The following is a 25,437-nucleotide window of genomic DNA, read 5'->3' as shown; positions in this document are numbered from 1 at the left end:
TTCTGCGGTGAACTGGAATGGATACGACGTGCTTGTGTGCTTGTAAGTATTTGTCCCGGCGCGACGCAGTCTCATTCGTCGTTGTAGAGTATGTGGAATGTGTTTGACATAGAAGAATGAATCTAGATGATCCATTTGGACCAGAGCGCAGGAGCTCCTTGCATCCATCCTCACAGACATTCTGCTACTCTACACGAATGCAACGCGTTTATACCAAAATAGCACCTCAGTGGAGTCCTATTCGCGCAAGTTCCATCTCAGCTACATAGGCGCAAGAACTGAGAAAGTTTGACAACATGCGCGTCTTGACTTGTATTGTTGCTGCAACCTTCTACGTGGCAGTGTTATGCCAGCAGTTACACGGCGAGGTAAGGGGATACACCCAAAGACAACATCATCGTAACAGCGCAGCAGGTATGGTTTGGCGGTCATGGAGTGGAGGGTGTGGGCTGTGTTCTTCAGAGGCAAGTTGATGTCTTGGACAAGAAACACGTGCTAAGAGGTATCAGTAGGAACATCTCGGCCAATATACCGCAGAAATGGCTCGTACAGCTTCTGCAAGACGTACAACAAGAGCCACAGACACTGCACCCTGTTCTTGTCGAATTCCAGCAACTCATCGAAACCAACACGCGCATATACATGCTCTTCCAGTCGATGTTCCAAGAGATGGGGGGTTGCCCGTACGAAGTACAGAGCTACCAGCAGCTACTGCAAGTCCTCAACCATATCATTACTCGTGGACCAGCGTGGAGCGAAGATCTCCTGCAAGCTGACAGAGCCGGGCTCTCCATCCTCGCCGTCATTGGCCGGGTCAAAAGTACAGTGAGCGGCGTTGCGGCGTTCCTCGATCCACAAGTGAATGCAATGGTGGGCAAGGTGCTCAACGCATGGGGCGCGTTTCTTCGATCGCCAGCATCGGCGGTCGTGTTGAACAACTCGTCCGGGTGGTTCAGCGCGTCAGCGCTACAGCACTTGACTGACACCGCCAACGCAGGGATATCGAATTACAGCTTTGAGGAAATGTTTGTCAGCGATCCATCAGCGCCATACTATGGCTTTCGTTCATGGGACGACTTCTTCGCCCGCTCTTTCAGGGAGGGCATCCGGCCCGTCGCCTCTGCAGACGATGATAACGTGATAACCAATGCATGTGAACACACACCGACCAACGTCGTCCACGGGGTGAAACTGCGAGATCAGTTCTGGATCAAAGGGCGCCACTACTCCGTCCTGGACATGCTTGGGCACGGCAATCGCGCGATGGCAGACCACTTCGTGGGAGGAACAGTCTACCAGGGCTTGTTGAGCGCGCTGAGCTACCACCGCTGGCATGCACCGGTATCAGGGAGGATAGTCCAGGCGTACGTCCTGGATGGAATGCACTACGCACCGCTGGGATACTCGGACGGCCGACTCGAGGAGCTTGCAGAGTCTGAGTACGGACCGGCCATGTCGACGCGGGCGGTGTTCCTGATCGAGGCGGATAACCCTGCTGTTGGACTGGTGGCTTTTATTGCTGTTGGACTTGCGGAAGTGTCGACGTGTGAGATGACAGCGTCCGAAGGGGAATATGTGGGGAAGGGAGACAAGTTGGGCATGTTCCATTACGGAGGCTCAACGCATTGCCTCTTGTTCAGAGCGGGAGTCAATCTGACGGGGTTTCCTGACATGGAGAGCAAGAAGAGTGTTCCGGTTCGCAGTCGATTGGCGACTGTGCAGAGCTGAGTGTCTATTATATGAGCCTTCACGAGGGGCTACGAATAAAAGTGCTGAGTAAACTGCTGAGTGAGGTTAAGATGAATCCTTCGAGATGGACAGCGAATGAAAGCACATAAGCACTAGACACTTATATCGCAGCCTGTCTACGCCACAAGCCCGTGCCATCGAGAATGCCCCGCAGGCAGCCGCATTCCAGTCTATGTAATCCTTCTCGTATCATCATCGTCTTCAACTACATTCTCAACAACAAGGCACTCACAGCAATATGGCAACACAAACAGTCATCGCGAGCTCCATACTAGGACCCGACGGAACCCCAAGTATAAGCCGCTCCTCAATCAACCAATGCACATTCAACAATCTCACGCAGGCGGATACTATCCGGCGCAGCAAACTGCACGCAGTCACCATCACCACAAAGCCCCCTTCAGATATCAGCAACATCGCCACGCCCCGTACAACAAGCATCATCCGCAGCGACATCTCCCACAGCACGCTGTCGCATGTCTCAGCCCGTCACAGCGTCATCACCAACAGCGTACTGTCACACGTTGCATCGGCGCGCCATCTCGACGCGAAGGATTCGCGGTTTGAGGATGTGTTCTCTGTCCGTCGTAGCACCATCACAGTCAGCACCGTGACAGGGCGAAGCTCCATAACGCGGAGCAGAGTGCATGGTTCCGTCGTCGCGGACGGCAGCTCCGTCCGTCGCAGTAGCCTGGACAACGTCCAGATGGCGAGTAGTCGGGTGAAACGGTCGACTCTGAGAGACTGTGACGTGAGGAACTGCATTATCCAGCGGACAGACTTCAAAGGAGTGGTGCTCCGCAATGAGGTTTGGAAGAATGGGCGGTTGGTGGGGAGAATTGGTCCGAGTGAGCAGAGCGAGGTATGTTCTTGTTGTTGAGTGTTGGCTTTATACTGACTTTCTGTAGACTGCGGATGGATCCAAGGGGGAGAAGGTCATCACGAAAGAGGCCAAGGTATGGATGCAGGATGAGTCTGAGTCGGATGTTTCGGACGATGAGAGTGTGCAGTCAAAGAGTGATGCTCCTCCGCCATATTCTGAGTGAAGGAATAGTTGTTATGTTTCACTTCTTTACTACCTACTTCCCAAGGAATGCACGAAGCAAAAGAGACTGTGAATACTCTACGTAGACTACACCAGGCTAGTTCAACATCTCACGCCGTGCCATCCACTCAGCTGCATCACCTCTGCGCAACAGAAGTCTCATTCGACCCAGCAACCACATACTGCTTCTCCGTCTTCAACTTACTCAACGCACTCTCCGGCAGCTTCAGCGTATCGGCCACGATCTGCTTCGGCGTCGAGCCAATCCACTGGCCCAGCGCAATATCTATACGATCATCAGCACAACGCCCAAAATCCAACGGGAAGACAACAACAGCACGTACCAGTAAACGAATCCGCCTGCAACACCTCCAAAAACATCAACTCCTCATCCCCCGTATTCTCGATATAATGGCTGCGCGACTGCGGGAAATACCCCACATCACCAGCGCGATAATCAAACGTCGTGGCGGTACTCGGCGCCTCGAACAGGGTCGCCCGCCCCTGGCCGCGGATGAAAAAGGTCCACTCGTCGCTACTGGGATGCCAGTGGATCTCGCGCATGCCGCCCGGCTGCACGGTGACGATGGCGGCGGCGAAGTTCGAGGCGATGGGGAAGGTGGCCGGGTCGACGATCTTGACGGAGCCGCCGGCGACCTGGTGGGCGGGCTGCTCGGAGAAGTGGTAGGAGTAGCTGTCCTTGAGGGGGACGACGCCGGCGGCGGTGGTGACGTTCTGTTCTTCGATGTCCTTGGGGGCTGGGGTGCCGGGGAAGATGTAGAGTTCGTCGTCTGGGATGTTTTCGAAGGCGCTGATCGGGAGGCCTAGGTCTTTTGCCAGGACGGATTTCTAGACTGGTTAGTCATGAGGTGGATGAGGAGGGTAGCAGACACGAACGGGGTTATGGGCGAAGACCTCGCTGGCCAAGAAGGTGTTGTCTTCCGAGAAGGATCCGTCGTCAAAGACGAGGAGGAACTCTACGCCTGTATCGAGGGCTTGGATGGAGTGAGGGACGCCCCTGGCTCAGTCAGCTAGACGCTGGGCAGTAGTATGGAAGGAAATCATACGGCGGGAAGAACCACACATCGCCCTCGGTCACGTCGTCGATAAATGTCTCGCCGTTCTCGTTGATAGCCTGGATTCGGCACGACCCATTCAGCACTAGCGACCACTCACTCGCGACGTGCCAGTGCAGCTCGCGGTAGGCGCCTGCTTCCAGCCGCATGTCGACGCCAGCCATCTTGGTGGCGTCGGGCATGACGTTGGTGTTTTCCTGCCTGGCCCAGCCTGCGTTGTCTTGCCCGAGTCTAGATGCGTCAGCGTGTTCGGGCTATATGAACACGGGTGCGTACCTATTCTTGCTGAGTCCTGGGCGGGGTTAGCAAGAAGACGACGACGATATGTAGTATACAGACTTACCCATTGGCCACTGCGCATTGATAGTCTGACCGGAATCCGTGCCCGGCGGAGCTAGCTTGTCGCTGTTGATCCTATCATAGGCATAGTTTCCTGCATCGTGAGTACAGATACATCGCAAAGGATACCAAGAGACTTACGAGGACCAGGGTCTGTGCCTCCGAGCTCACCACGGATAGGCTGCGGATTGTCTACGGTCTCAAAGTCGAGATACACCCCGAGATCGGCATCGTCCTTCTGCCCGCTGGCCAGCGTGTACTTGATGTCCTCGGTGGAATGAGGGGACAGCTTGTTGGAGGCCGAGTATCCCAGCAGGTCCTCGGAGCCGCGTAACGGTGGATTACCGGCAGAGTCCCGGGCAGTCGGGGCTGCCGCGCCAGTCCCAGCAAGGAGAGCCAGGAGAGTAAGAGCAGAGAGGTCGCTGATCTTCATTTTGCTACACGATGGTTAGTGTGCTTGGAGGATGGCTGAGGGGAAACCAGGGTATCTTCCCAGGTTATATAGTAGAGGCAGAGGTAGTATACGCAGGCCCCCCTCATTCTCAGTCCACCGGCCTAGCAAACACCCCTGGGAAATGACCCCTCACGATGTAGTCTGCAGTTGGAGAAGAGAAGATAGTGATCTCCATGACCGTGGCAGGATTGGATACAGTCCCGGCACGCTGCGGGGAGACTACCTGATCCTGAACCGACAAGATGGGGGTGACTAGCAAGAGCAAGGGTGCGCAAGGGATTCGCTTCTGCCTGTAGGCGGTATTCAAACAGCAAAGTGAGGAGGAAGATGGCATAGGCATAGGGCTGCATATGGCTGACTTGAGCTGACTTAAGCTGATATCATCATCGTCTCGTCTACAGACGAAGACGAGTCCTACCCAGAGGGCGTTGTCTCACCCAAAACAACACTCTCCTCACACATGTGCTAGACTCCAGCCATGACCGGCGGTATATTGTACGTCGCCAGAAATCTCCAAGAATAGATACCAAGCACTCCAAGCTTCGGCCAAGGCCCATCAAAGGATAAACCGTCCGTTGCGCTAGTCGAGTCTCGTCTCCACATGCGGAAACTGCAGTCTGCCAAACAGGATTCCTCAAGAAGATGCCGGCCCACCCGAGCGATGTCTGACCTCAGCGTCGGGGCTAGTTAACTACTTGCCGGCCGCTGGAGCAAGTGATAGGGCTGGATTGGTGGCAACTTGCGTCTTAGTCGATGCGCGGAATGTTTGTTCCGTCGAGACCCCGCACGAGGACCCGGTCAGGAGAGTACAGCGGGATGTAATAGCAGGATGATCATATGCTGTCTGCAGATGCAGGTAGCATCAGGGAGATATCAATAGAAATCTACCCCTCATGGATGGAGATGGTGGTGCGGTTTGATGGCAGGGGTGTATTCCTCCGAGGGGTAGAGACTGGCCCGTATGCCTTCAGCATGCAGCTAAGAATTAGTAAAGACTATGCTTTCAGCATGCAGGTCAGGATTATTCCAAGACTGTATGTAGCTGGGCTAGGCTACGTGCGGATATTCAGCCGGAGCGTGTGGGAATAGGCAAGTACGCAGACATACGCATGCAGAGACCTCGAGTGGAGAGCATTAACATTACCTAGTATGGACTGTAGAAACTATAGAAAATCCGCTAAAGCCTCCTCTGTCCACTCCCAGAGTCTCGCCGCCAGCGCCTCATCCTGCGCCGCGGCATCCAACTTCTTCGGCAACTTTCCCACCGGCACATAATAGGCGCCGTTGACCAGCGCCTCGCGACGCGCCGTGGCCGCCCACAGCGAGTTGAGCACGCCCTCCTCGACCGACACCATCGTCATCGTCCCGAGCGTCATGGCGTAGATGAAGGCGCGCTTCTGCCAGCTTAACGCATCTGCCAGTCCCGTTCGGACCACGCCGGGGTGGATGGACACGGCCGTCACCGCCGGATACCGGCGGGCCAGCTCGCGCGCATACAGCAAATTCGCCAGCTTGCTCTGGCCGTAGCGCACCCACGATGCGCCAAGGCCGGTGTCCTGAGTGGTCTTGAGCGTGTCGAAGGAGATGCCGGAGCGGGGATGCATCGCGTAGCCGTCCGAGCTGAGGATGACCAGCCGACCGCCGTCGCCGTCGCCGTCGCCGTCGCCGGCTGCCGTCAGCAGGGGCAGCAGCTTGCGGATCAACAGCGCGTGGCCGAGGTGGTTAGTCCCAAATTGCACCTCGTAGCCGTCGACGGTGGTCCCCGGCGGCATGGCCATGATGCCGGCGTTGCAGATGAGGATGTCGAGCCGGGATTCTTGAGCAAGGAATTCCTCGGCGGCCGATTTGACCGAAGCCAGCGACGAGAGGTCGCATTTCAGAAAAGTGAGCTTGGCGCTGCTGCCAGAGTCTTGGACCTGTTGGATCACGACGGAGGCGCTGGTGGCATTCCGGCCGCTGAGGTAGATATGGGCCGGGTTGTGTTTGGCCAGGTTCTGGACCGTTGCGGCCCCAAGACCGGAAGTCCCTGTTGTTTGTTAGATGGATGGTCAAGTCGCTGCCATCGCTTGGCTGCGTTGTAGCTCACCCCCGGTGACGAAGATGACTTTCCCCGCGAGGTCAGGGATGTCAGTGTCTGGGTTGAAGGATTGCTTCGACATTGTGAGACTGGGTTTTATCAGATCCTATCAAGGCTTTACCACATCCCTTACCAGAGGTGTGTCGCATACGGTCGGACAAGGCTTAAATATGAGGTCATCCGGAGACAGCGGAGATAAGGCAAGGCAGCAATCTGCCACGCGTCTGGACGTTCTTAACGCCGGAAGCTACTTGGGACGGATCCCGTCTCCTCAGGACTTAATCGTCAAATTTGGAAATGCTCTGTGAGATTTGCATGTTTATGCACAGCCGCTGCGGCAATCATCATACATAATTCGTGTCTCATGCTGGACATGGCGGTGATCGCACACCTCGAGGCATACGGCAGACCGCTCGCATCTCAGGGGCCATTGTCGACCACAACACTTGCCGTACCTCCCTGCCCACCTGCTCGACGGCGTCCATGGCCCAGAGGACATCGAGATGCTCGTAGTCCTCGATGATCTTCTCATGGACTACTCGGACATGTGGTTCCCGACCGTTTCGCAATCGGCGCAGCAGTCGGCGCCCGTCGACGAGGTTGTCGGATCCTGCAACCCAGAGGGCAACCGGCGGTGTCTGGGGACCGTACCACGCCGTATCGCTGCGAGCGGTGCCGTCATCGAGGCCTCGCTCCACGCGGTGATCCTCTTCCGTCTCGACGACGCTGACGTCGCGGGTGGCCAAGATACACTTCTGGGTCGCGAAACATTCAGGGCCAAGCCACCAGTGCATAGTCTCGGTACTGACGTACACGGGAGCGAACTGGAACATGCGATCACGCAGTCCCCGGTCCCAGCGGGTGTCGCTCCAGCCAAAGAGATAGGAAAAGACATAGTAGCCCAGCGTGCCGTAGACACGAGGCGGCAGAGCCCGATGCATGGTCATCATGAAAGGGATGAACGAGTGAATGCCGAAGATCACGCGAAAGGCCGTTGGTGAAATGATGCGCATGAAGCGAAAATACGACCGGTCCACAAGCGGGCCCGCGTACACAGCCGGCGCGAGAGCACAAAAGACAGAGATGCGCTCGCCCAGCTCAGGTCGCTGGTCTTTTGCGAGCGCGACGAACGTCTCCGTCGTCCCCTGCGAGTGGGCCACTAACCCCAGCTTCTCGAACCCCGTCTCATAGAGCACGCGAGAAACAAGGGCGGGCAGATCATACACGCCGAAATGCCGGATGTTCCACGCCCACATGCGCGGGTCCGCCTCATCCAGCGTCGCATGCTCGGCGCCCAAGCCGCAGCGATTATTCCCGAGCCACACATCATAGCCTGACTTGCACAGGAAGAAAGCGAGACTATCGTCATCATTGGCGCAATACGCGCCAGAGCTCTGGAGGAGGCCATGCATCAGGAGAACCGGATACTTTCGCCGGAGCCCGCCGGACTCGGCGCCTTTCCGCTCAGCAAACACACGCGGACCGCGGGCTCTCCTCTCGCGCGGAGGCAACGGAGTGTACTCCTGCGGATTATAGACATGCCACAACGTCAGGATGAACCCGTCCTCCGTCTGGACCTTGAATGTTTCCACATCCAACCCGACTCTCCTCGCGTAGTACGCGACGTCACTGACGATGGGGTCCTTCCCGCCCTCCAGCGGCGGACATTCATCGGGAGCTTCTTCGTCGACTTCTTTCTTCTCTTGTCGGCGCTCCCATTTCTGGGAGTTGCTTTGCCGCTCGAGACTGCGGGTGCGTTCCTCTGCGTGGAACGCCCGTTGCGCACGGGGGTCCCGCCCGCGCAGCCTGACACCAGTATTGGAAAGGACGCCCACCACGCTGTGGAGGAGGGCGCCGATCACAACAGCGCCGAGAAAGAGAAGCGAGAGCACGGAGGAGACGCATCGGATCGCGAGGTATTTCAGACGGGAGCCGAAAGACGGCGGGCCGTAGGAAGGCAACGGAGGGAACAGCGGATGCGGCGCAGGCGTCCAGGCCGAGGTCTGTGGCGGAGAAGGCTGACGATCGGTGTGAGGGCCTCTGTCGGCCAACAGCACATCGGTCACTGTGGAATCATCGTCCTCGGCATCGTGCATGTGCTTGAGATTGTTCAACTCCCATCCGGACTGCAATTGCGTCGTACCGAGTGAGTTGGGATGACGCTGCTCGTCCACAACCGTTATCGTGTCCGCCATGAGAGTAGGATGGGTAGGGGTTGGGACACCGGAGCAATCCCTGTTGTTGAGAGACCGAACGTAGGTGGCTGCATGTGAAAGTGAGGGGGTGGTTGGTGGCTTATGGCGAAGAGGCGGGCAGCCTGGTTATACAGGAGTCGAGGGCAGTCGCACAATTGCAAGACGACTGCGTCATCTCGACATTGACAGCGAAATGAGGAAAAGAAAGAGTGAAGAGGGAAGAGAGAGGAAGAAGTTGAGAGCACCCCGGATTTCCGTTTTGGGAAGAGGCCTGGTTAAGCCCGGCACGTGACACGGGGCTACGTAAGCTCATCTAGCCAATCACATTACAGCCGCCCCTTACGGCCTAAGGCATAATTATGACATTATGAACGCATTATGAAGGCATAAATAAGGCATTAACGCATAGATTCAAGTTAACTCTTCACACTAAACATCAAACACATCAAGCACCATCTCTCGTGACTCATACAAAACCAAACAAACGAATAACAACCATCCAGCTTAGTCATGCGCTCTCAACATGCTCCGCATCATGCTTCACCTGGGCCTCGGCCTCGAGCTTCACCAGATCCACATCAGAATGTCCATCGGCGACATCGCGCACATCCGTGTAATGCACCGAGGGCCTGAATGAGGTCGACTGCCACGCGACAGCGACCTTGGCGTACAGCTCGTCGACCTGCTCCAGGGTAAGGCCCTTAGTCTCGTAGATACAGGTGTACACGAAGATAATGGCGAAGAAACAGAAGCCGCCCCAGATAAAGAAGACCTTGGACTGGAGGTTCGCATTGCCGGGGCCCGCGTTGACCATATACGGCGTCGCGTAGGCGATGGCCCAGTTGAAGAGCCAGTTCGTCGCGGTGGTGATGGACAAGCATTTAGCGCGGGCCTTGAGTGGGAACAGCTCGCCGGTGACCACCCAGGCGACAGGGCCCCAAGACGAGGCGAAGAAGAAGATGTAGACGCACACGAAGGCGATCAGCACCTTGTTGGCGACGTCAGAGGTGGCGACGGTGCCGACGATGGCCACGATCAGCTGGCACACGCACATGCCCACCGCCCCAAAGAGGAGCAGCGGACGACGACCCCATTTCTCGACCATATAGAGACCCGGGAAGGTGGAGACGACGTTGACGATGTTCGTGATCAGGGTAATGATGAAGCCGTTCTTAATGCCGGAGTGCTCGAAGAAGGTTGTTCCATAGTAAACTGCATCAGGTCAGTTTTGATCATACTAAACTACGGGGTGCGAGGGGAGTAAAGTAGAGAGACACGCACAGATGAAGTTCACTCCCGAAAGCTGCTGCAGCATCTGCACCGCACATCCGGTCGCCAGACGCTTTCCGAGAGTGCCCTTGAGGATCTCCCAGTAGCTGGCCTTGCCGACGCTGAGCTCGTATTCATGGTTGGCCTGGATCTCCGCCAGCTCCGAGACGATAGCCGGGTTATTGATGTCGAGACGACGCAGCCGAGCTAGCGCCTTAGACGCCGCTTCATGCTTACCCTTCTTAATCAGGAAGCGCGGCGTCTCCGGCAGAACAATCATACCCGTGACGAGGATAATTGCCCAGGCAAACTGCACGGCGACGGGAATGCGGTAGGACCCCGTGTCCATACGGTCCTTAGTCGCATTGTTCACCACGGCCGCGACAAGCAGTCCGATGGTGATAGCCAGCTGGTAAGCACCGACAATGGTGCCTCGAATCCACTTGGGCGCGGTTTCGGACTGGTACAGCGGCACAGTGGCCGACAGCAAACCCACACCGTACCCCGCGAAGAACCGCCCCGCGACGAATAGCGGGATCGACGTCGCCACCGTCTGGAGGATAACGCCAAAGCAGAAGACACCGGTGTCGAGGATCATGCCGATGCGGCGACCAAAGTAGTCGGCGACGGGGGCCGCCGTCAAGGCGCCGAAGAAGGTGCCCGCGGACAGCAGCGATACGATCATGGACGACTGCGACGAGGTCACATCGGGATAGTTGTCCGCGGGGTTGATGTAGCCGGTGGAGAAGAGTTTACGCCAGTATTTCATGGCCAGAATGCCGTTGATGGTGCCGGTGTCATATCTATGTGGGTTAGCTATGCTTCGCATACCGATGCCTCACGGCGAACGATCCAACGAACCCGAAGAGCAATCCTCCAAATGCGACAAACAGGCCGATGATAATGGCCGGGGCTGCAGACCCAGCCGCATCGTGGGGCTTTTTCAGTAGAAAACCCATAGTAGGAATGGTCAGTCAATCAAGCTGTAGTGATTGTAACAGTATCTCGAGTCTTGCACGCCCCGTCAGAAGTCAGAAAGAAGTAAGAGTCGAACAGAAGTCAGTCCACAGGAAACTCCGCACCCGACGATCCGGGGTCAGTAAATATTTGTACTTCCCCAGACCGGTAGCATGCAGAGACACCCAGGTGAGGACCGTCGCCATATCCGGCATCCCAGAGGCGGTTGGGTGGACCGAAACCAGCAGCAGCAGCAGCAACAGTCGACACCAACAACTCTGTCTGACAGGGGAAGTTTGGGAGTCCCTGACCATGCTGCCATTATTACCTACGGCTCAGAAACAATGTCTTTGTGGTGGGGACCATGCTGCGACGGCGCGAGGAGTGGAAGATGTTGCACTGTACAGGTCCTCATGGGAGATGCCATTGGCGGCTGCGCAAGGGACTAGGCAGATGCCCAACAGACGAGCCATAGTTGTCTCGTTCGAATGTTTCTGGAAGCCCACTAGTCCAGGCGGCGTCGAAGGCTATTCGCATTTGGCTTGGAATTTGGCTTCGATGGACGCTTCGGGAGGGTGGACTCAGCTGGCATGTTGGCGGCGATGCGTTAGGGCTGGTTACACGATGATGCCGCATGCGGTAAACCCTATCGAGAGTATGCTCTTTGAATTGCCAGGTGCAAGAGGACTTGGGAAAATGTGGTATTAGGAGTATATTGTGCGATGTGATGGATGTGGTTCTATCCCGTTCTATGGCGAGAGTAGGTATCCCCGTATGCTACAAGATGGTCAGACATGGTAATCCACCAACACGACAGAGCAAACCGTGAAACGCTCCAATGTTTCACCGGTGTCAAAGAAGGGAAAAATCTGTCTCAATATCATACATAGTCTTCTATTATTATCGCTCACTAGATGCAGTGAGCGTCTGCCACCGCCACTAGCCCGCAGGGTCTCTACCACGATCGACAACAGGCCCATGGGGAGAAAAAAAATCCCAATCCCCGACAAATCCCCACAAAGTCTAGACTAGTCAGTCTCCAGACACGAGGAGCGACTGGCTCCATGTTCAAAATCGACCAGGTACTCGCATAGCGTTGCCACCATCGCGCGGCCCGAATCATAGAGGGTGGATCGGCGTGAGACGGCCATGGTTAAAGCCAGTTGCAGAAGCTTCGCAGCCTTCGACGTTTCGTGTTATATTTCGAAACGCCTAGAATCATCCAAACTCCATTATGCAATCAAATATTTGTATGAGGCGTGTATGTGTATGTACAAGAAGTGTCTACCATCGCCATATCAGGAAAAAGTACCATGCGAGTACAATCATCGCAACGCTCTTCACAGATGTTAAAAACTCCCCTCGGATGCGGTCGAGCGGGCGATCAGAACTCCCCGACCGTCCCGGCTTCCACTTCGAGCCGTCCATGTCATCCTCGTCGGGACCTGCGCCCGAGTAAGCATCAGCATACGCTTTGGTGGGCCGAGGGGGGGCGTTGGTGGCCCGGCTGGCCAACCCACGCGGGGTCGGGTAGGTAGAGCGGGACGTACTAGAAGAGGGAGTTTTGGACACAGCCGGGGACTGGGAGTATGGTCTAGTCTCCGAAAGAGGGAGGATGGGGCCTGGGGTGCCCGTGGGGGCCGCGTATTTGACGCAAAAGACGGCCCGCGCAAGGAGCACCGCAAGAGTCAACCCAAATACGAGACCGTAATGGATGAAGATGGACAGCTGGTCCGGCAGAAGGCAGAGATGGTTCTGGATGGTGGCCCCGGACCGCACTTGTCCGGAGGAGTGCCCCGTAGCAGGGTCAATCGGGTTCCAGAGACTCGTAAGCACAAACCCCGGCCGGCGGACGCCCATGGCCCAGGACAAACTCTTCACGGTGATTTCCTTCGGCGACCCGCTAAACTCCCGATGGGAGATCTCACAGTAGTCGTGGTCATCACCCGAGTATACATGCATTAGATTGGGCCCGATCTTGCTCACCAGGTCCTTGGAGATACTCGGCGTGAGGACGTTCTGGTACTGATAGCCGCTGCCAATCGTGATGGCATTGCGGTCGTCTTCTTCTAACTCCTCGTCGGAGGAGGGTGGGTAGCGTTCGCGCAGAGGCCCGCAGGGCGTGCCCGGCTTGCGATACAACGGGACATGCGTGAGAAGAATAGCAGGGAGGTCCGAGTCCTCCAGCGGGGTGTCTCGATGCAGGGTGGGCTGCGAGACGTCGTCGACCACCTTGTGGTCAAACAAATGACCCTCACTCTGGTTCCTCAGCATGCGCAGCTCCTTCGCCTCTGCCTTGCCCCGGTGGACCTTCATATTGTTGAGGAACTCCTCCGGTTCCTTCCAGATACGCTCATTTGGCTGGATACCATCGCCTGAGCCAGTTCCCGAGCTCCCCGTCTCCGGGTCAGGCTGGTCCATGGCGCTGAGCGACACAGTATCGATCGAGACAAATGTATGGTTTCCGATAATGTCGACGCGGTTTCCCTTGCCAAAGAAAGCCTGGAATCGATCCCGCACGGGGATCTGGATGCCTGAACCGAAGCCCAGATCGTGGTTACCAGGCAGACTGGAGATCATCCTGCGGCCGCGTGGGTCGGAGGTTGCCCAGTCCCCGTCATTCCACTGGTCGGCGAAAATCTTCACGAAGCGATGGTATTCGTCCTTCCAGAACGTATCCTTGTATTTTTGATATCGTTTCTCCGGGCTGGAGCTGTCCCTGGTACCCCACTCGCGACCACCATCGAACAGATCGCCGAGAAACACCACCGAGTCGGGCCCAAAGGTCGTCTGTATCGACGAAAAAGAGCGGCGGAGGTATTGATCCGTAAATTTGACCGTCAACGTGGACAGCGGCCAAGGGCGACCGGGATAGGTATGGGGATCGACCAGTTGGGGGTCGGCGATGAAGGCGACATGGTGCGGCGTAGCATGCTGGGGCTGATGGCGATAAGGCCGGTTAGACATTGCGATTCACAAAAGGAACATAGACAAGCAATCGGCTCCTCATCCCCCCGATATCAGAACTCACCCATTTCTCCCAATTATTCCAGGCGCACGTCGCCAGCGTATCGCGAAACACCGTGCGCTCGCCCCACCACAGAGTGAAGCACCACAGTAGAATCAATGCATTTTTGACGCTGAATATGCACCGTACCACCCTCGCCACCAGCGTTTTCATGTCGATCCCGTCGCTACTCCGCGTCCAGGGAATGTGATGGAGTTGGACCTGGGCCATCCATTGTTTGGCCCAGACCGGCATGGCATCCTGCACCGAATCCCACAGGTTCGACGACGACGCGGGAAGATTCGGGCGAGCAGGGCGATAAGCGTGGACGCCAGCGCTGTGCGAATACGAGTAACTCATCGTGGCTATCGCAAGCTTTGGATGGGGACAACGCAACTATGGCGTCTGCTGCATCGCCTCCGCCCTTGCTGAGACGAGTCTGGGTGGTAGTCAACAATTGACGGAATGGTGTAGCATGCTCTAGAGAAGGATATGAATCCGAGCAGAAGGAATGAAGGAGCGAAGGAGAGTGCGAGGTTCAACACATGGTTCCATTAGCGCTGGAGTTGTCGATGTTCCTGGCTGTAGCCGTTGTCCTTAATCGGGGGGTGTCACGTGGCGGTGATCCAGACCCATTGTCGCCGAAAATAGTAACCAAAGTATTGTATCTGTCAACAAACAATAGAACGTCTACGCTCTGCCACAGGATGTACTCGACACAGATATACGTATGGAATAGGCAGACTTGTCGAAGAGATCCAATCTATTAGAGCGCACATCAGCTCATGCCCGGATCATGTACATTCAACCTTAGCAATACAACGCTTGCGGAGATATCGATGCAAGCAACTAACAAGAAAAAATACATAGTCTATCCCATTCGTCATGGATCAGGACTGTAAGCACACCGCCTCCCTTCTAGGACCGACAGAAACATCCCGGACAGAACATACAGCTATACCCACCGCTGTCGCAGTAAACGAGGGCATACATTAGGAACCATAAGAATATGTAATCATGCGAGACAAAACAACAAGCAGGACATCGCCCGCCCGCACACGGAATTAGGGTGCGGGTTTGGGGCAACATTGTCCACCCCGGGCGCATTCCTCGCCACATTCCAGAAGACAGGCCTGGGGATCCCCGTCCCGGAAAGCATCCGGCCCACGCGCGGCGCCATTACTGCTTCCGGCCGAAGACGACGCAGCATTGTTGTCCTCCGCGTCGCTCTCCGGCATAAACTCAGGCTGGATCGTGGATGAATGAATGCCATAGGCGTGCAGACATCGTCGGACCTGTCGGGCCAGGTGCATGTATCGGTCGGAGCCTTCGCCCTTGATTTCTGTGTCCACCTGGATATGGAGAGAGGCGACCAGCTTGGTGTCGCTGAGCTGCCAGACATGCAGATGGTGAGAGCTAATCACACCCGGAAGGCGTTCAATGTCCTCCTTGATATGGTCAATGCTCATTCCCTGTGGGACGGCCTGCAAAAGGATGCGGGAGGCGGCCTTGCACAAGGGAATGGCGGAAGCAAGGATAATGATGGTAATCAGAAGCGAAATGCCCGGATCGACGTAGAATCTCCAGGAGTAATCTGTCAGCCAGATCACCAAAGCAGACGCGATGACGCCGATGTTTCCCAACGCATCCCCCATAACGTGCAGGAATACACCACGCATGTTGAGGTCGTGACCGTGGCCATGCTTGTGCTCCTTGGGCTTCGGCTGGGCATGATTGTGATGCTTATGGATGTCATCCTCGGCGGCCATCACCGGCGCATTCACCGGAGCGTGGATTTCGTCTGTGTATTTTCCAGCTCGATCATTGCGGCCTAGCAGGCCCGTCCGCTCCGACGGTTGGCCATTCTCATCTCCGTTCTCGCCCGCTTGATCCGAGTCTGACTCCGACGGCTCATCTTCCGGGAAGCGGTTGCGGCTGGCGGCGATGATCTCCTGTCTCAGTGTGGCTGGGTGGACCTGCAGGTCTTCCACATCCATAAAACCACGGCTAGAGGTGGTGTATCGTGGCGAGCCGCGATGGCTTTCGATGGCTCGTTGTCTGCGAGAGAAGGGAGAGGCGGGTTCGGTAGCGGGCTCAAGCTAGCATGTAGGTTAGCAAGCATCGTCGTGATGGCAGGGTCGTCGAATCAATTCTTACACTTGTTCTGCGGGTATCTGCGTGGGGAATTGTAGAGTGGTCATGGGCGATGCCATGCTCGGCAGCTTCCACATCCTCAACGTCGGCGTGAACGTGACCATGTCCGTGTCCATGGGAGTGATCGTGGAAGAGGACCAGGCCAATGATGTTGGACAAAAGACCAAGACAACCGACAATACAGACGAGTTTGCCGTTCTTCACCTCCTGGGGTTCCACCAACCGTTGTATAGCCTCGAGGAAAATCGATACGCACAAGGCGACCAGGAAGACACCATTGACGAGGGCACCGAGGGTTTCGGCACGTTGCCACTGGACGAAAAGCTTGGTTAGCTTCGATGCGACCAGTATGAGACGAGGGGTGGGGAGAACGCACTCCGTAGGTGTATGACTTGGAGGTAGTTTCTCGGTTGGCGACTTTGACCGCCCATAAACCGACGAGGAGCGAGAGTACATCGTTGAGCTGGCAGGTGACTCGTAAGCCCAAATGTCCAAAATGTCAAAATAAATATGTAGGGGGAGCGGTATACCATGTGAAAGGAGTCCGCAACTAGGGCGAGCGAATGGACGGCATATCCTTGGAAATGTTAGAGCAGCACCACCACGCGATGTAGACCGACATACCGACGATCAATTCCAGCAGGAAGAAAGCCGTGTCAATCACTAACAGGATGAGAATCCTGTTGGTCTTGGAGAGGCCCATCATCGGGGAAGCTTTGCGGCGCGCTCAGTGGCGCGAAATTCCGCGATGCGAACCAGACGACAACAATCGCAGGGGCAGGGAGGATGCAGTGAAATCGTACGGTGTGTGATTAGAGACTGATGTAATAATAAGCGAAGAGACGAAGCGTCTAGCAAAGAGCGAAGCAATGGATGAGAGGGAAAAAGAAACTACCGAGCGAAGGAGTAGTTAGTATGGATGGATTCAGTTCGCATCATTATCGCCGGTGGGGTCCTCGATCCGGAAGGCGGCGAGTCCTCCGATCGGCCCGGTGGCGTGTTGCGGCCTCAGATCTACCGACTATGGTTCACTTTCTCGTACTTCACTTCCTTCTACTCTACACTTTCTACAAAAGAGACCTGTTTCACTTCTTTGTACACAGTCATACTGCGACGATTGTCTTGAACAGAGATTTACTACCACTTTTTCGGCAGATGTCCACCGCCGAAACCGGGGGTCCACTTCGACCGTGCTCTAGCTACTCGACTAAATATACTAACTCCTACTAGGCTACAGTGTATGTACAGTAGTACGGCTCTTTTTTGCGTTGGACTTGCCCGTCTTCTTCCCGTTTCGCTGCTTTTACCCGCCTGTCTGCCGCCACAACAAGATCTTATAATCCCGACCAGACGAGGAGCATCTTTTTCATTGAGTTGAGAAGGCCCCGAGAGCTACCTTGATCAGATGTCACGAAGCGGTTTTCGGACCAATATCCGGGAAGGACCAAGGGTTCTACCCAGGTATGTTGGAGTCCAAAACTCCAAAGCAGATCACAGTGGCTCTACTCCAAATGGTCATTCTATCTATGTTCGTACAATCCGGAAGTCCATCTGGGTTGATCGTCGGGCTACCTTGTCGGCCGGTCTTCTTCTTTTAATACCGTATACAGAGAGGTGAGCCGATGACTTGCTGCTGAGTTGATAGAAGACACGGGTGTCAAGTAAGACATACCCGCCTTGCTTCCAGGGGAATCCACAGGAGTATGGATATAAAATAATCTCGGACGATAAGCCCTTCGCTTATCCTAATGTTTGGCTCCCTGCCTACTCGATGCGACGGTATGGTGTGTTGACCTCAGCATAGGTCGGGGGGTAGGGTAACAATCGAACAACTAAACACAACAAGCATTGAAGCAAGGCCTTCTAAGGACAAGTCTTAATTGGATTAAAACTGATAGTTCATCCCTTACAGAGCCTGCAACCCCAAGCTGACGTGAGATGGGGTGTTGTACAAGCAATCTGCTGTGTTTCTTTGCTTCTGACTGCTTTGGTAGATCATACTCCCTGGTTTCTTGACAACATAAAGTATAATGATAGGGAGTAGGATGGATAGAATAGAAATTATCAAGATATTGGTAAACAGTATTCATTTAAATAGTTTGATCTAGAGAATCAAGGCTTTCATCACAGCGAGTTGTCTCTAGTACTCATCTTTGTATTCGAAGCTATAAGATCGACATGATCGATGAGACTTCTTATGGTATCGAGTCACAGGCTTGGGGGCCTTACCTACGGACTGTGTAACATCCACTACACCAACATGATCATTGAATACCTCGTTGTATAGTCAGCAGATTGTTTTCACCCTCTAGCGGTAGATCTCTACAAGTAGAACCAAAGAAGAAAAATATAAATACCCCCCTGATCTCCTTTATCTCAATACAGAATGAACAAGTATCCAACCTCCCCTTCTCGGTCAATTCCAATCCATACTCCATACCCAAAGTCTTTTAGAAGAATCTACCAACATTTGGCAAGAAAGATGAAGCTGTTGTCCGCTCCAGTTACAGCTCTGATGCTGCTTGCTTCACTGTGGACCCCAGTCCTGTCGACTCCTGTCCAGACAGAGGCAAACGAGGTCAGCGCCAGCTGCTACATCACTAGCAAGTCAGGCAAAGACTGCAACGCTAGCTCGTGCAGAAGTGGCGGGGGCACCTGTACATACAATGAACAGACGAAGAGATGCCGAACAGGCGGAGATTGGAGTAAGGTTTTCGAATGCAAAACAAACTGTCGATGTGCCAAGGGCAGTTGAGGACTGCTTAAGGTTAGTAAATGAGTATCCAGCTCTGTCCATATTCTTGTTAATCAAATCAGCCCGGCTATGGGAGTCTCTTCCAATAGAAGACCAGTTTTTAGGGTTTTGTGGAACGTTATGAGGCAAGGATATAAAGGTCATGGTGTCCTGGTTAGTCTTGGTGGATTTTGGAATCTGGCCTCGTACAACCTCGTTCCACGCATTACTATTATTGATATTGTTCGTTTTTATGTTATCTAACTACCGTCGCTCGCTACAATTGAGTTGTCAATCAATCTGTCTGTTGGCAAATCTATTGGTGATCTATGGGTATGAATGATATACTATCGTGTCACCTGTGAATACATATATTTGCCAGTAGACAGGCTGTGTAAAGGCATTCAATATCTAGCATGTTTCTAGAGTCTCCTTTAATTCTCCATGCTCAGCAGTTAGGATAGCAGATCACACATCAATGCTGAAGTGTAATATGTCTTCTTGTCTTCTCTGCCTGTCTACACTCTTTCACCCGCTTTTGGCAGCTGCAGGTGGCATTATCAGGCATCGACTTAGGCAGACAGTATTAAATATCATTCAAGAGAATAATTCACTACGATGCTTTGTTTCTCATTTTCACGTGACCGTCAGCTGGTCTTATAAAAGTTCGTTCGGACTTCATCCCTTCCATCAACCCAAATCAATCCTAAATATCATCAGTTGATCTACTTACATCCCACTCCATTATCTTCTCCATTCATTGTCTCCTGTCTCTTCTCTCTCTACCTTCTGGGCCTTCAATATGGACCCCACCCTGTTCATCTACGATATCAACAGAAAGGCGGAGATCCAACAGTCAGCGCAGACTGGTGATAGCCTGCTGCAAGAATATATTGAGACCTTGCAACTCTTTGCAAAAGATAAAGATGTTGTCATTATGCACTCCAGCTACAGTCCTGAGTCTGCCCATATTACGATCGACTCTACACCTGTGAAAAAAGACGAGGCCTCGACTTCCTCCTAGGGACGTTCCATCCTCAACAATCAACTAAAGCCTCTGACGTACAACCAGAGGAATGAAATGACGGACTAGCTGGCCCTGTGGAGCAGACTGGGAAAGCAAAATACTTCTCTGTTGGTTGAGGACATCAGCTTAGACAGTCTCTTGCTGCTTATTAGTCCTGAACTCCTTGTGCAGTTCCCTAACAAGAACAATCAATCCATCGCAGGGAAATAAGTTATAACTGGCTTTTCATTTTGTTTGATAGCTTGAATCCGTGCTTGTTCCATGCAATACCAAAGATGATTGAGCAATGTTGCAACCAAATGCTTAACTAATGGTATAGAATTATAGGAGCTCTGTCTTAGTAGATGATTTAACTAGAACAATGGAGAATACGGTGCACCAGGCAGACATAAATCACAGTGCTAGCTAACCCTATCATTAAATTCGGTCTCAGTGCCCACCAACAGGTCCGGCAGGTCCTTTGAATTGCTTGTATCCACAGTCTCAAGGCTCGCTCTTCTGCCCATAAACCACATATAACCGCGAGTAAATATGCAACGACCGATCCAACAGGTCCTTCCGGACCCTCATCAGAAGAACCTGGACCTCCTCAACAGTCCAGCCCAACACGCGAGTAAACAGCGCCAACGAGTACGCGTCCAGCGCCTCCAGCATGTTCACCTGCTGGTAGCGCCCCAGCTCTTTCATTTTGGCATCCTTCGCCCACGGAGAGAATGGTACCTAACAGATCGACATCAGCCCCTACCATCCCGACTCTCGCTCTCATCAACCGAGCCACTGACCTTGAAAATGTTTTGTTGCACGTCTTTGAACCCGACCTCCTTCATCAGCTCCTGGTACTGAGACGCCATGCCCATGGGCTTGCCAAACGCCCTGCTTCCCTTCAATAAATGGTCGCGCCATTCGCAAATCCCCGTCGCCTTTGCCTCACTGTCGTCGTCGGAAAACACGCCGACAGTGAACTCCTGGACCTCGAACCATCCGCCCGGGGTGAGATTATTGTACGCTTGCCGGAAGAGCCGGCGGAAATCCTTGACGGAGCCTTCAATGCTGCGCGCGTGGATGTAGTCGAACGGTCGCGAGAAGTTCCAGTCGAGTTCAAAGTCGTCGATCTCGAAAATGCAGTTGGGCGGTACCCTAGACGGAGCTCAGTGGGCGACAGATCGGTGGATGTATACATCGTAGACGTACCATGAGGGTTGGATAGGGCTGAGATCAGTGCCTATGACTGTCGCCTCGGGGAACACACTTCACCCTGTTAGGAAACGTTTCGTGGGGGGTTATACGTGCTCCGTCACCTACTCGGCAATGTCGATTGCCCACGCGCCCGTCCCCGTTCCCAGATCGAGAATGCGCTGGATGCCTTCCTTCAGAGGGGCCTTGTATAGGTCTCCACCGAGAGTCAGATTATGAACATGGTGTTGCTCCGACAGCGTCAGCAGGTAGCGTCGTCGACGGGAAGATCATGACCTACCAACTCCATGCGCTGTTGTTCTCGCTCATCGTTAGGCTGCCGGCAGTCAGTACCGATCTAGATCCTCCACGAGATGTCATCCTACCAAGATATATTCGCCCTGACGATAGGCGTGGTATCGCCGACCGTTCTATCCCGCTGCATTAGACGGTACGCTAAAGGCGCCAGGAACGAATGAAGGGTTTACTTCATATCTTTTGCAGTAGTTAGATTTCGATCAACAACTCTATCGGCGTTAGGCATGCAGGTACAACGCACTGATAATTCATAATGCTAGATGTAAGCGAGTCGGTGGAAGTCCCGTATCTGCAAGCAATCCACCATCAGCAAGAAACTGATCCAATGGATGCTAAAAGGCCACTGACGTGCTTGCATAATCTTCGCTGTCATTGTACAGCTCATCGTCGGCCTGTTTGACAACCATTAGCCACAACACTCAATAATCCCATACCAGCACCGGCACGACTGGGCACAGACCTCGGGGACAATCGGCGTGTCATTCTGAGGAGCAGCGGCAGACATGATGGCCCTTCTAACCCGTTAGGACTTGAGAAATGTGACTGATCGCAAATTTGCGGGGGGGAAGGAATTTCCTAGGGTATCTGGGCCTTATAATCGGTGGCACAAGGGCCGGCCGATTGCCCTGGACGGCGACAGGCCCGTGGCCGGGGGGAGGTTGCACAAAGTCCAACCGCCGTTAGACTGTTTCGGGCTGGAGTGGTCCATCTGCCAACAGACTATTGGCAAGATGCCTCTACGGAGTAGACGGGCCGTTGGTTCATGGGCGTTCAATTGGTCTGGTCTTGTGTCTCGGCGGGACTGGTGTGATAATTGGCAGGTATTAAGAACCGTTGCGGTGATGTGCATGGGGAGTTTGCGTCGGCCGACATGGATTGAGGACATACTCCACTCGCTACGGAGAAGATCGGCTAGTTACAGTTTATATGAGCAATCGTACTATACTTCGTACTAGTGAACATGGACGATTGTCGGCTTAGACTGCCATCGGACTGGTTCGTGAAAGGGTTGCCTTCTTTGTTCGTAAGGCATCATGCCATCCGAGATCGTGGCTATTATCGCCCACCAACAGCTTCTCCAATCCCATTCACGCATTGATGAGGGAGGTGCACTATCTAGTGATAGGACTCCAAACTATAGTAGTACTCTATATACCTCAGAGAATATAGTGAAGCAATTTTGCATCTGATCTGACCTGACCCGATTGGCACACCTGGTAGATCCACCGCGGGAGCCCGTTGAACGGCCCGCCGGGCATCCGCTTATCTAAGTACCTCCCTACGGAACACTGCCACGTTCCTACTATGTACATAGTTCTCCTCCGTAGATCATCCTCAAACCACACACTCAATCTTCTCAATCTCCTTCGCATGGCTTTCCTCCCACGGATGCTCCACTTCGACCGACCGGATCAGCGCCTCATGCTGGGCGCTGCGCGGCGTGATCTTCAGCTGGTATGGAGTGGGATGGCTGACCACCCCGGGGAGGAACTCCGGCTGCGCAGTGACGGCGGGATCCTTCTCAAAGCGAAAGACCGTCAGCGACTGCGCGATGCTCATGAAAATCGTCGAGTCTGCGAGGAAGCGCCCGGGGCAGATGCGTCGACCGAATCCGAACGCAAGCATATGCGGGTCGAGCTCGGGGGCGGTCCCGTCGGTGTCGAGGAACCGCTCGGGCTTGAAGCTCGCGGGGTCACGGTAGACATTGGGATCATGGGTGAATGCCCTGTTGAGTATTAGGTCGAGACAAGACGGGGTTGGGGCGGCGCTTACCAGATGTTCGGGAGAATGAGGGCCCCCTTTGGAATCAGATAGCCGTTGTAGAGGTCGTCCTCGGTGCACAGGTGCGGGATGCCCGTCGGGGCGACGGGGTGCCATCGCAGGGTTTCTTTGACGAGCGCTTCGATGTAGGGGAGGTTGTCGCGGTCTTCGAACGTCGGGAGGCGGTTGGGCCCCAGGACGCGGTCGAGCTCTTCCTGCGCTTTGCGCTGGACGTCGGGGTACAGGGTCATCGCTAGGAAGAAGCAGGAGAGCGCAGATACCGTCTGGAATTTGTTAGCTAGGATGAAGCTGTGGATGGGTGAAAGGGCTGTCGCACTGTATCTGCGCCGCCGGTGTACAACGACCCTGCGGTCCATTTGATGACGAGATCTTCTTCGGGGGTGGCGTTGCCGTTTGCCTCTTCGAGAAGACTGGCTGTGTACGACGGCGGACACGAGCCCTGCTTCATCTGCTGCAGCACCAGCTGATACGGTTTCTCGATGGTGGTGAGCAGGGTCTTCCGCCATGCATTACCTGTCCGGATGAAATCCGTCCCGGGGAGCCAGGTAGGCAGGTATTTCACTACAAATTAGCTGAGGACGACGATACGGGCGCGGGCACTCACAAAACGGGATAGTATCGACCATCCATCGGCCAGGTGTCCCTGCGACGGAGAACTTATCCATCGACTCGTTGGCCAGGTCGATCAGAGGATCACGGCCATGAGGCTCAATGGTGTAGCCATAGGCGATTTTCAGGATGACTGCCCCTGCCTCTCTGCAGCCGTCACTATTAGTACTGTCCCTGCTAAGGGGGATGGAACCTACGTTCGGATATGCTGAAGCAGGTCGTTGGGCTTGTCCAGGACGCGCAGCAAGAAGCGACGGATCTCGACATGTTGCAGCGGGTTGAAGCGCGCCGTGACAGCCTTGGAGCCGAGAACTCGATGCATCACCTTGCGGTAGGCTCGGAACTTGTCCGAGTACGTTTGCATGGCTAGGGCGTCGTTCCAGCCCACCCTGTTCGCGTTAGGGGTTAGTTCGCACACTCCTCATACAGGCAGCAGGGATACTTACATTTCGCCCGCAAAGACCATCCGCGGTCGCGAGGAGTAGATCGAGGAGCGCTTCTCCATGAGATCAAAGGCTACTTGCGCATCATTGATGATGACAATTGTCTGGCCAAAAATAGTGATAGAGCTGATGGGGCCTGCGGAGGTAGACAATTGTCAGTCACGGCGCTCGAGTAGTTCTGCAATGGAATGCCGATGCACGCACCATAAAGCTTCTTGAACTGCAGCCAATGTTTCCATTCCTGCTGGCCTGGCGGAGGCAAGTCGCCCAGATTTCCTACGATGGGTTTCGGCTTGGGTCCTGGGGGGAGAGGCGCGGTAGGTGGTTTCGACAGCAGGAGCTGCTTCAAAAGATAGACCACCGCCAGCGCCACAAGCGTGCCTACCAGCGTGTACAGAGCCATGGAGCCGCAAAGGGGATGGGACGACGAGAAAGGGACACAATCAAGCGTCCCAGAGTGATGAAAATTTGAGGAAGCAAACCCCTCTTATTCTACATATTGTGACTGGTCTAACGGGGTCTGGACGACGGGATCCTTACTTACTCCGGAGTAGACTAGCCATGCAGCTGTTAAGTGCAGTTCTTGTGGCCAGTCTGAATGTCTGTGCGATGTCAAAGATCTCCACATTCGCATAGTGGGGGTTCGACCAGCGGTAGACGAATTTGTTATCTCTGCCTCATGAGATACTTGTCTGTGCTTTGACTGTTGTTGAAAAAATCTGCAGCAGAGAAACAAAAAGTATGTATCCTATATCTAATTCTAGAGTATCAAGGCGATTGTTTGGGAATACTCTTGGACAAAAGTACATTGTGCGAAGCCACTTGTCTGTGCGTCCGGCTTGCAACCGCGTCACTTTGAAAGCTGCAGACTGATTGGACCAGGAGCCGTTGGATTGGATTTGACAGCGTTCCGTATCAGGCCGATCAATGGCGTATCCATGGGACATGAGCCGATATACTCTGTATGCCTCCTATGGCCGGTGGCCCTGCAACACCACACACACCCCTTATCCGCAAGATCATATGTGA

The 25,437-nt window shown here is 54.3% G+C and overlaps 9 protein-coding genes across 9 annotated transcripts; 2 read left to right on the top strand and 7 right to left on the bottom strand.

Annotated features, from left to right (window-relative positions):
• Positions 1-296: 296 nt before the first annotated feature.
• ATEG_07805 (phosphatidylserine decarboxylase family protein) lies at positions 297-1,728 on the top strand (the record flags this gene model as incomplete). The annotated part of the gene is made up of 2 exons (XM_001216426.1): positions 297-442; positions 513-1,728. 2 exons carry the CDS (start codon positions 297-299, stop codon positions 1,726-1,728), a joined length of 1,362 nt encoding a protein of 453 aa, XP_001216426.1.
• Positions 1,729-2,931: 1,203 nt separating this feature from the next.
• On the bottom strand, positions 2,932-4,642 carry ATEG_07804 (putative oxalate decarboxylase; the record flags this gene model as incomplete). Its single annotated transcript, XM_001216425.1, has 6 exons — positions 2,932-3,080; positions 3,139-3,643; positions 3,692-3,812; positions 3,862-4,090; positions 4,214-4,303; positions 4,351-4,642. The coding sequence occupies 6 exons, from the start codon at positions 4,640-4,642 to the stop codon at positions 2,932-2,934; spliced, it is 1,386 nt and encodes a 461-aa protein (XP_001216425.1).
• Positions 4,643-5,826: 1,184 nt separating this feature from the next.
• On the bottom strand, positions 5,827-8,935 carry ATEG_07803 (putative ab-hydrolase associated lipase; the record flags this gene model as incomplete). The annotated part of the gene is made up of 4 exons (XM_001216424.1): positions 5,827-6,689; positions 6,750-6,829; positions 6,874-6,953; positions 7,196-8,935. The coding sequence occupies 4 exons, from the start codon at positions 8,933-8,935 to the stop codon at positions 5,827-5,829; spliced, it is 2,763 nt and encodes a 920-aa protein (XP_001216424.1).
• A 508-nt stretch (positions 8,936-9,443) lies between these two features.
• Positions 9,444-11,163, bottom strand: ATEG_07802 (sugar porter family MFS transporter; the record flags this gene model as incomplete). Its single annotated transcript, XM_001216423.1, has 3 exons — positions 9,444-10,147; positions 10,217-11,007; positions 11,036-11,163. 3 exons carry the CDS (start codon positions 11,161-11,163, stop codon positions 9,444-9,446), a joined length of 1,623 nt encoding a protein of 540 aa, XP_001216423.1.
• Positions 11,164-12,445: 1,282 nt separating this feature from the next.
• ATEG_07801 (putative manganese ion homeostasis (Fr)) lies at positions 12,446-14,528 on the bottom strand (the record flags this gene model as incomplete). Its single annotated transcript, XM_001216422.1, has 3 exons — positions 12,446-12,606; positions 12,712-14,101; positions 14,193-14,528. 3 exons carry the CDS (start codon positions 14,526-14,528, stop codon positions 12,446-12,448), a joined length of 1,887 nt encoding a protein of 628 aa, XP_001216422.1.
• A 704-nt stretch (positions 14,529-15,232) lies between these two features.
• Positions 15,233-16,778, bottom strand: ATEG_07800 (uncharacterized protein; the record flags this gene model as incomplete). The annotated part of the gene is made up of 2 exons (XM_001216421.1): positions 15,233-16,267; positions 16,326-16,778. 2 exons carry the CDS (start codon positions 16,776-16,778, stop codon positions 15,233-15,235), a joined length of 1,488 nt encoding a protein of 495 aa, XP_001216421.1.
• Positions 16,779-18,804: 2,026 nt separating this feature from the next.
• ATEG_07799 (uncharacterized protein) lies at positions 18,805-19,320 on the top strand (the record flags this gene model as incomplete). Its single annotated transcript, XM_001216420.1, has 3 exons — positions 18,805-18,956; positions 18,997-19,089; positions 19,182-19,320. 3 exons carry the CDS (start codon positions 18,805-18,807, stop codon positions 19,318-19,320), a joined length of 384 nt encoding a protein of 127 aa, XP_001216420.1.
• A 1,246-nt stretch (positions 19,321-20,566) lies between these two features.
• On the bottom strand, positions 20,567-22,079 carry ATEG_07798 (class I SAM-dependent methyltransferase; the record flags this gene model as incomplete). The annotated part of the gene is made up of 7 exons (XM_001216419.1): positions 20,567-20,803; positions 20,866-21,220; positions 21,386-21,507; positions 21,558-21,593; positions 21,809-21,863; positions 21,923-21,966; positions 22,035-22,079. 7 exons carry the CDS (start codon positions 22,077-22,079, stop codon positions 20,567-20,569), a joined length of 894 nt encoding a protein of 297 aa, XP_001216419.1.
• An 830-nt stretch (positions 22,080-22,909) lies between these two features.
• On the bottom strand, positions 22,910-24,811 carry ATEG_07797 (cytochrome P450; the record flags this gene model as incomplete). Its single annotated transcript, XM_001216418.1, has 7 exons — positions 22,910-23,300; positions 23,348-23,619; positions 23,673-23,917; positions 23,961-24,112; positions 24,163-24,354; positions 24,412-24,544; positions 24,613-24,811. The coding sequence occupies 7 exons, from the start codon at positions 24,809-24,811 to the stop codon at positions 22,910-22,912; spliced, it is 1,584 nt and encodes a 527-aa protein (XP_001216418.1).
• Positions 24,812-25,437: the final 626 nt, after the last annotated feature.

Source organism: Aspergillus terreus, genomic scaffold, assembly GCF_000149615.1.
Source record: "Aspergillus terreus NIH2624 scaffold_11 genomic scaffold, whole genome shotgun sequence".
Lineage (NCBI taxonomy): Eukaryota > Fungi > Ascomycota > Eurotiomycetes > Eurotiales > Aspergillaceae > Aspergillus > Aspergillus terreus.
Note: the sequence above shows the minus strand (reverse complement) of the source record. Positions and strands in the feature narration are given on the sequence as shown.